Source organism: Osmerus eperlanus, chromosome 9 (assembly GCF_963692335.1).
Source record: "Osmerus eperlanus chromosome 9, fOsmEpe2.1, whole genome shotgun sequence".
In the NCBI taxonomy this organism is placed as follows: domain Eukaryota; kingdom Metazoa; phylum Chordata; class Actinopteri; order Osmeriformes; family Osmeridae; genus Osmerus; species Osmerus eperlanus.
In genome coordinates, this window is record NC_085026.1 from 2,363,240 (window position 1) to 2,372,878 (window position 9,639).

Here is a 9,639-nt window from a genome sequence, read left to right on the forward strand (position 1 = left end):
AGACTAACTGAGGGAGCAGTTACCAGAGACTAAATGAGGGACCAGTTAACCAGAGACTTACTGAGGGAGCAGTTACCAGAGACTAACTGAGGGAGCAGTTACCAGAGACTTACTGAGGGAGCAGTTACCAGACCTCCTTTCTCTCCCCTGCAACGCAACCAGCTGGCTTCAATCAGGAAATACAGCACGTCTCTGTTCCAAGGCCCTACCCCACCTCCCTCCCTCCCTCCTCACCCAGGGCTGCCCCCACCTCTCCTCCACCTCTCCTCTCCTCCACCAGCCTCTCCTCTCCTCCACCTCTCTTCCACCTCTCCTTCTCCAGCCTCTCCTCCACCTCTCCTCTCCTCCACCAGCCTCTCCTCTCCTCCACCTCTCTTCCTCCAGCCTCTCCTCCACCTCTCCTCTCCTCCACCAGCCTCTCCTCTCCTCCACCAGCCTCTCCTCTCCTCCACCAGCCTCTCCTCTACCAGCCTCTCCTCCACCAGCCTCTCCTCCACCAGCCTCTCCTCCACCAGCCTCTCCTCTCCTCCACCAGCCTCTCCTCTCCTCCATCAGCCTCTCCTCTCCTCCACCAGCCTCTCCTCTCCTCCACCAGCCTCTCCTCTCCTCCACCAGCCTCTCCTCTACCAGCCTCTCCTCTCCTCCACCAGCCTCTCCTCTCCTCCACCAGCCTCTCCTCTCCTCCACCAGCCTCTCCTCTACCAGCCTCTCCTCCACCAGCCTCTCCTCTCCTCCATCAGCCTCTCCTCTCCTGGGCCAGAGCAGATAGATGTGTGTCGGAGGACTGGGCTTTCTGTCGCTCTCAGGACCAGATGCAGACCAGGTGGGAGATACCAGTCATCCCTCAAACCTAATTCTCCTTCAGCTCCTCCTCAGTACCAGAGGACAGAACAGGAAGTGATGTTGAGGCCTAAAAGACTATATCAGACAGAAGTCTGATATAGTTGAAAGTGTCTGACTAACGTGAGGATAACAATCCTGGTTCAGGACTGAATGATAACCACTGTTATGGTGGAATTCATGTAGAGAAAATGACTACTTTGAATGAATACTATTCAGCAGAATCAGAGGACAAAACTAAACGAGAAAAATACCAACTGTAGAACAATCAAGTGTGTGTTTATAATGCTGGGGCAAGCATAGCTGCTAATGCCGTTAAGTGCTCTCAAGCTGTGCTGGCACAGACTGCTATCCGCCTAGCATTTACATACGAACTGCACCGCTGTTGAAGTCTCCCCCGCCAATGCCAGCGGCTTCATTCGAACGTCACCTAACAACGTTCGTTGTGCTGCAGCTTCTGTGACGCGAGGCTGGTCAAAGCCAAGCTTGTCTGTCAGCGTCTGTGTGGAATCTCTGTTCACACTGAGACAGGCCTGGAATAGAGGTCAGCCATGATACGGCAGCCCCTTTGCCCTCGCACCCCCCCCCCCCCCCCCATCCCTTTCCTGCCTTGGGCACCAGAGGAATGTCTTCGGCTGTATGGGGCCACCAGGACACTGTGACTGGGCAGAACTGAGGGAGGGAGGAGAGAGATAGAGAGGAGAGAGAGACAGGGACAGATACAGATACAAAGAGAGAGGCAGACAGGGAGAGAGTGAGAGAGAGAAATCAAAGAAAGTCAAAAGTCTGATAGTGGATAGCAGGGAGGGAGGGAGGGAGGGAGGGAGGGAGGGAGGGAGGGAGGGAGGGAGGGAGGGAGGGAGGGAGGGAGGGAGGGAGAGGAAAGTGCTGCGCTGTCTCTTCCGTGTGTAGGCTGTCACAGCTTGGCCTTTCTGTGCCACACACAAAGACAGCTCTGAGGAGGGAGGGAGGGAGGGACAGCGCACAAAGACTGCGACACATCAGAGCTCAGCCGGGGCGCACTCTCTCGGTCGCTCCCTCTCTCTCTTTCTCTCTGTATTTCTCCATCCTTCTCTCCTGTTTCTCTGCATTGACAGGCCCCAGTGTAGGCCCACTCTCTCTCACTCCTTCTCTCTTTCACTCTCCCTCTCACTCTATCTCACTCTCTCTCCCTCTTTCTGTTTCTGTGTCAGTGTTACTCTCTCGCCGTCTTATCTCAAACACAAGACTTAAGGGAAATACTTGTAATGAAATCTTTAACAATAACACAAGTTTCTGATGCTAAAAAATGGAACAACCTCAAGACAATGTATTGCAGTGGTATGTTTTTCCGTGACGAAATTGGAAACCATTTCCTGTGTAGAAGTTCAGAGGGGTGGGGCATCGTATCTAGTTCCAGCAGCACGCAACCAATCAAAGAGACACAATCAGATGTAATCATCCAGTCCGAGGGATATGAAAGGACAGTTGCTGATGATAGTGACGCTAGGAAGGAGGCCCAGGGAATTCTGGGTAACAGATGGGACTGATATCTGATCCCTTGAGTAGCCATCTGGACACCCCCCCCCCCCCCCCCCAAAAAAAAAAACTGATTCTCGTTTCCCCCAGGGTCATTCTCTCCATCCAGAGATCCCACCCCCCACCCCAACCCAAAGCTGTTTGTTTTGGACACATTCATGCCAGGTCTCCACCCAGCCGGGCTGGAACAAAAGATGGAAAACATCCGAAACAAACATCCCCCGGTACGCACGCGCCCCCCCGCTCCGTCTGAAGCCATGGGGTGTGAGGAGGGGTCTCACCTCCTCCTGGGAAGCGTGGCGAGGGTCCACAGGGTCCACGGACCAGTAGCAGTAGTCAAAGCCGAATTCCAGAAGCTTCTCTCTGCCGTCGCTGTGTCCGTCCAGGCGCACCTCCGGCTGTGGAGAGAGGCAGACACACAGAGACACGGCTCAAGCTTGTACAGGTGTGCATTGCCCTGGTCTGCGTCAACGTGTTTCCAGGTCAAGTTTTAGTTTTAGTAAGGAGACAGGGACCAAAGCCTTCAATGGTAACAGGTGAGGGGGCCTGAACAGGTGTGTTTTATCTTTATCCTATATCAGTCCAGATAACCCGCACTCAGTTACCCATGCCGGTTACTCGTCACAAGCCAGACAACAATACGACTGAGTCTCTGGTAACTAACTGGCGGTTTGCTCTGGGCTTGGGCAGGATCGCCGTCGCCAGGGTATGCATGCCCGGGCATGGCTGTCACTGCAGACAACATGAGCTTTACGGCCACTGAACATCAGGCCACAAACACGAGACGCTGCTTTGCTCTGCAGTTACCTCAATCCACAATACACACCCTCTGAGGTCACCCACCGGAACATTCCCTCAATCTGTCATTCTCACCATACAGACGTTGGGTTCTATTGACTGTACTTTTCAAACAGGCTATAGGGTAGATTACCCCTGTAGGCTCTATTATCTCATTGATATACATATCTGGACTGGAAAACAATCCACCACACTAAGATCTAGGAAACATTCATGCACACTAAGATCTAGGAAACATTCAGGCACACTAACATCTAGGAAACATTCAGGCACACTAAGATCTAGGAAACATTCATGCACACTAACATCTAGGAAACATTCAAGCACACTAAGGCTTAAATATCCTGTTCTCACAGTCAACTGACTGGACTGCAAGGCTGTGTGTTCAGTACGACAGCTTTGTTGTCATTCTCTACAATGGACGGCTTAAAGAGAGCTCCAGTCCAGATGATGTGCTTAGATGTGGTGTGGCTGTGACCACAGTCATAGAGTTCCACTTCCTCTCAAACTCCTCTAGAAAAAGGAAAAAACGTTTAGTTGTCTATGACCATGACACACAGGAGGAGTGACACGTCGAGCACACAAGCTCGCTCACACACAAGCTCGCTCACACACACACACACTGCAGGGAGGAGTGACACGTCGAACACACAAACTCGCTCACACACACACACACACTGCAGGGAGGAGTGACACGTCGAACACACAAGCTCGCTCACACACACACACACACTGCAGGGAATGTCCCCTGTAGAAATGTGTTCTCTGCATTTTTCCACCTTGTTATCCTGCCTGAGGGCCAGACAGGTGACCAGATCAAGGTGAGCGGGGGCCAAGGCCAAGTGCTCCCCTCATGCCTGGTCAGGGACACGGGCAGGCCTGCGAGCCATCTGTACGTTTTAACAGCCTCGCTCTTGTTTTTTGTTTGTTTTCCATCCTTATACCCTTTCTCTCAACTCTCAACTCCGCTTACTCCCTCCCTCCCTCCCCCTCCTCCTCCGAACTGTCCCACTTTCCAGAGATATGTTCCTGAGACCCTGAGGGTCACCAGAGTGGAGATGTTGCAGAGCCCCAAACACAGGACACCATCTGGCTCTCCTCCCCCAGTCTACACCACCTCCCACAGTCCACCCCTCCGCCTGGCTCTCGTCCCCAAGTCTACACCACCTCCCACAGTCCACCCCTCCGCCTGGCTCTCGTCCCCCAGTCTACACCACCTCCCACAGTCCACCCCTCCGCCTGGCTCTCCTCCCCAAGTCTTAAACATCTCCAACTCTTACTCACTGGCGGTAACAGAAATCTCGTGAAGCTAATCAAACATCCTCCAATTCAAGTTCAAAGAGAGTTAATAAGAATCTTCTGAAGTTAACCAAACTAATTTAATTAAAGTTCAGAGTACACAGAGCGTCATAATGCAGGGCTCCATAGCTGCAGTGCATTGTGGGTTAGTGTTCCTGGGAGGGAGAGGAAGGAGCTGATAACACAGCTCTGACATCACAGCTCTGACATCACAGCTCTGACATCACAGCTCTGACATCACAGCTCTGACATCACAGCTCTGACATCACAGCTCTGACATCAAACAAGTCAGCCATTCCACAGAACAGGTGTTTTAAGAACCCTTCTACATTGCTGTGAGCAACTAGATCTCAGTACATTCAGCCTCTTTATCGAGTGTTTTGTTATTGCGTTTGTGTGCACGCGTGCAGGGGTGTGTCAGTGTGTGCACGCGTGCAGGGGTGTGTCAGTGTGTGCACGCGTGCAGGGGTGTGTCAGTGTGTGCACGTGTGACTGGGAGGGTGTCTCTGTAGTGACGGGAGGGGTGTGAGGGACGGGGGGGGTATAATAAACAACAGTGGAATCAAGCAGGAAGTGGCCGGCCCCTACTTGTAAACATCCTGTGTGGCTGAGAGATACCCCCTGAATACCCTGTAGTGAGGTCCACAAGACCACACGGAGCCAACATCTTGCCACACCTGAAGAGTGATTCAATCACATCAGAATCAGCCCTTGTGACACCCTCAGTATGCTGATTATCCACCAAACGCCGATGCAAAGGAACCATAGAATGGGGGGGGGACCTCCCCAATCTACCAAATCAGCCCTCCTGCTAGCTTGCAAGCTTCAAAGGGCCTGATTTAGACAACACGTCTCCAGCGACCATTTGCTATCCGTTTCGGCGGCGATTTGAACAAAGAACATACCTTGATCAGAACTTTTGAGGAAAGTTCTTGAGACTTTACCACAAGAGTACAAGGTGGAGAATTATGAGAGGGATATTTGTGTTATGTTTGTTACTTTGTTTTAATGTTGTGTTCACTGAAATCTTGATTCTAGTAACAACTCCTTCTTCCTGAAAGATAACCACGTCATTCTTGGTATCTACACGAAGCTATCATAATAAAACAATCATTCAACTATATTTTGTAACTGTACCAAGATGTCCAGAACAATATTTGAACCATCGAATGATCAGCCAGAGATCAGATCACACCTTTGGTAGGTGTGAAGGAAGGAGGGGGGAGTTGAGAACCCAGCTTCCCCCAATCCACATCTGACCCCAGACGGGTCCTCCCTCGAACTGTATAAAGCCCTAAGATGACCATCAATCTCGGACTCCAGCGAAACCGATCATGGCATGAACGCCATCAGGATTGGCGTTCCAAGGACGACGCCAAGCTTCTCCTGACATTCAACTTTATAGTGAACGCGTCACTATCTGGACGTTTCAACAGAAGAACCAAAAACGCAATTCCAAATGCGACTTCACTGAGATCCCGCAGACTCAGTCACATGACCCAGCGCAGCCGCGCTGTGACTTCAGATTCTTCAAATGGACCTTTGGCGCAAACCGCCCTCAACATCATTGATCAACCCCTGATCAAACGTAACTATGGCTAACTCTCTTTCCTCCTCGACATGGCATTGGCGTGAGCTCTGTTTATGATTTGTAAGGATGTAATCACTGACTGTACAATTTCTGCCTTTCTTTAAGTTAGACCATTTCATTCTGTTCATTGAAACCAATCTCTCATATCAAACCCATAATCCAACTTTTCATAAGATCTGTTTACCTTACTTGAATAAATTCATTGTAAAGATATTTTGACGTGCGTGTTCACTGATGTTACGATTGGCTCTACTCTTAGAACAAATTCATTCCTAAAGATGAGACTGATTATTACATATTAAACATAGGATTCCCTAATGTCCTAAACCAATATTAGGGTGGTGCCCCAGACTTTATGATAAATTAAGTATTTCAATCTTAAACGAGCAAACCCCGCTACAACCCCCACCTTACACACACACACACACACACACACACACACACAGTTGGCTCTGGGGCCAAACACTGGGAGAAGGGATTTCAGCGTTCAAGGGGCGTTGCTCTTGAAACTGTCATTTTACAATAGAGTTTGTGACAGCATGCCTGTGTGGCGATACTCACCTTCACATTCTTGATCCTCACAAACTTCTCCTCCACCTGCACGGCTAGCTTCCCCCCATCCACGCTTTCCCTGTGAGACAGGAGAGAAGGAGAGGGAGAGAGAGGAGGAGACATGGAGGTTTACACATAACCACACAGTCAAGTACTGGATAAGATGCCTCAGAATCTGGAGCCATGTTTTCAACTCAATCAATCAAAGTTTATTGTCGCATACACCAAATTGCTTTAGTGCAGCGAAATTCTTGGTCAGCAACATCTGCGCAGTAGATATAAATAACAAAGTAACATAGTAACATATACCAAAAATAGCATTTAGCAGTATAACACTATAACATATAACATTAACAAGTAGCAACAACACAAGAAGAGCTAGCAGCAGTTTAAAATGTGAAGAAATGAGGAATATAAAATTAAGTTAAAAATTAAAAATGTGACTATATTATGAAGCAGATTATCTGATACTCAATTGATTTGCATTGGTAGTTGAGCATGTGGAAAATATGGAGTCAGATGGCTGAGCGGTGAGGGAATCGGGCTAGTAATCCGAAGGTTGCCAGTTCGATTCCCGGTCATGCCAACTGACGTTGTGTCCTTGGGCAAGGCACTTCACCCTACTTGCCTCGGGGGAATGTCCCTGTACTTACTGTAAGTCGCTCTGGATAAGAGCGTCTGCTAAATGACTAAATGTAAATATATATATTTCAAACTCTGATTCAAGAGTTGTGCAAAGGCAGCCAAGATCAATTCTTTATCAAATTAAAACACACACACACACACATGGAGCGAGCGAGCGGGGAAGAGAGAGAGAGACAGTCCACAGAGAATTACTCTGCTGAGGCAGCTTGTGCTCTGTCCAGAACAAAGAATGCGTGTATGTGTGTATGTGTATCTTCACGTTTACTGTATCTTAAACTCAGCGTGCGTGCGTGTGTGTTTAAGGACAACGACAGCTGTGTGTGTTCTCCAGCTGCCGGTCCAGGCATATCTGATGCAACCAAGTGAAATCCCAGCATGCACTGCAGCGTGGGGACAGCCAAGTTTTAATCCGAGGCCGTGCTCCCATGGTCAGAGCTCTGCTGCAACTCTCGGTCAGTATGGAGGACAAGAGGGACCTCAGCTACAGACCCCCACGTGGGAGTGATTTTGCCAGCCCCAGCAGCACCAGCCAGGGGCCCGGCCCAATACCACAACCCCCAGACACGTCCAAGATCAGGATCCCACCAGCAGGAAAGGAGGAGGAAAGCGGCAGGGTGGACCAAGGGGGTGGAGAGAGACCCTGGAAACACTTTTTTGGGGAGGTAGGAAATCTGAAAATAGCCTACGGCTGTTTCTCAACCGCTGTGGCACGTTGGTAACACATGTAGCAGAGGCCTGGCCTTCTGGAAGCCTCTGTCACACAGAGCACGGCCTGAATGAAGGGAGTCAGGTGGCTGAGCGGTTAGAGAATCGGGCTAGTAATCTCAAGGTGGCCAGTTCGATTCCCGGCCGTGTCAATTGACGTTGTGTGCTTGGGCAAGGCACTTCACCCTACTTGCCTCGGGGAGAATGTCCCTGTACTTACTGTAAGTCGCTCTGGATAAGAGCGTCTGCTAAATGACTAAATGTAAATGTAAATGAATGACACCGCGCAACACCATAGTCATACAACCACCATTTCAAACGACGCGGGTGAGGTAAATAGCGTTCAAAAGATGCAAACGGTGTCCTACAGCAGGAGCATGCCTGCTACACACATTAACAGCAAAGTCATTCGGGCTATTCAATTGCAACCAGGAAACCAACCTTTTGCATGACAGTGAAGAGCAGTTTCAAAGCTCTTTCAAATTTCTTGTTATGCAAACTACCAGGATGGTAAAAGGGAAAGAAACTGTCACAGTCTCAGGCTGTGAATATTAAACATATTAAAGGGCCGCATAAAAATCAATTGAAAACAACAGTAAATCAGTCTGTTTTTATTCTCCCCAGACCCCCAAGAGCCCTTAGGGTTAGGGTTAGCATGCTGTAGTAATATGGTCTAATAGAGGGGGTGGGGGCCCAAGGAGGGCACCATGCTACTCTCTGGCTACACCGCAAGACTGGGCTTGGTTTACTGCGCAGTAAAACAACTATTTCCATGAGAGTTAGCAACACCAACAATAAAGGCTTACAGATTTAGTGACATCTGGCACAATGGCCTACAGTAGGCATGTTAGAAACATTGTTTATATATTTTATATTTAATTTTGTATTTTAACCTATATTCCTAATATTTTGGACACTCGGATCTTTGGATGCATCACTGAGCAATATAATGATCATTGGTTGACTGTATAAACTTTATGTTACTTTGATGTCATGCTGTTGCCTAATGCATTGAGCAGTCATTGAGATGTGTATACATTGCTGACTACAGCAGCGTCAAATAAAAGCATCTGACACAAGAAGGCATTACTCAACTGGTTTAAAAGCTCAATCGGTCCTACCCTACTGTAGGACCGATTGAGCCTGTCAAGCCTACCAGAACTCTGTGCTTTGTAAAGCGGGTGCACGTTAGTGAATGGGTGTTGATCCAAAAGGGCCATTGCTTGCATCTCGTTGTCAAAGCCAAACAATTCCCAAGCATGGCAACATGCTGCCAAACCCAGACGTACTCCAGTACCAGGAGGCTATAGCTGAATCGATCCTTTTTTACGGACGGTTACTGTATTCAACCATTATCCATTCACACAAGATTCACGCTGCTATATTATAATAAACACCTTACCTTGCGTTGAGAGGACGAACTCGAATCGCTACTTTCACGTTTGCCATGGTAGCTCCTACGACAGATGACTCGTAGACTGTAAAACATACAAGTTCTACCTACACTAACGCGTGCTGACAACAGACTGTTTACATTCCCCCGGTAAAACGGGAAAATCTTTATCGGCCACCATTCAAGCCATCTTTACCGGTGAGATAGCCCGCTTCTGTCCGAGTCTCACCAACAGTCAGCCAGTCGGGAGTTTTGAATGTGAAACTTCCTGTTAGTCGGGAGTGCTTGACACTTGAGC

At 49.0% G+C, this 9,639-nt stretch overlaps 1 protein-coding gene across 1 annotated transcript in view; it reads right to left on the bottom strand.

Moving 5' to 3' along the window:
• The window catches only part of stard9 (StAR-related lipid transfer (START) domain containing 9), a 44,062-nt gene extending 34,489 nt beyond the window's left edge, over nt 1-9,573 (bottom strand). Inside the window, exons 1-3 of the mRNA XM_062469483.1 lie at nt 9,351-9,573; nt 6,608-6,677; nt 2,640-2,756 (exon numbers count right to left, since the gene is read on the bottom strand). Coding sequence (XP_062325467.1) covers nt 2,640-2,756; nt 6,608-6,677; nt 9,351-9,397 — 234 coding nt within the window. The 5' untranslated portion in view covers nt 9,398-9,573. The remainder of the gene's footprint in view (nt 1-2,639; nt 2,757-6,607; nt 6,678-9,350) is intronic.
• Between the last annotated feature and the right edge of the window lie 66 nt (nt 9,574-9,639).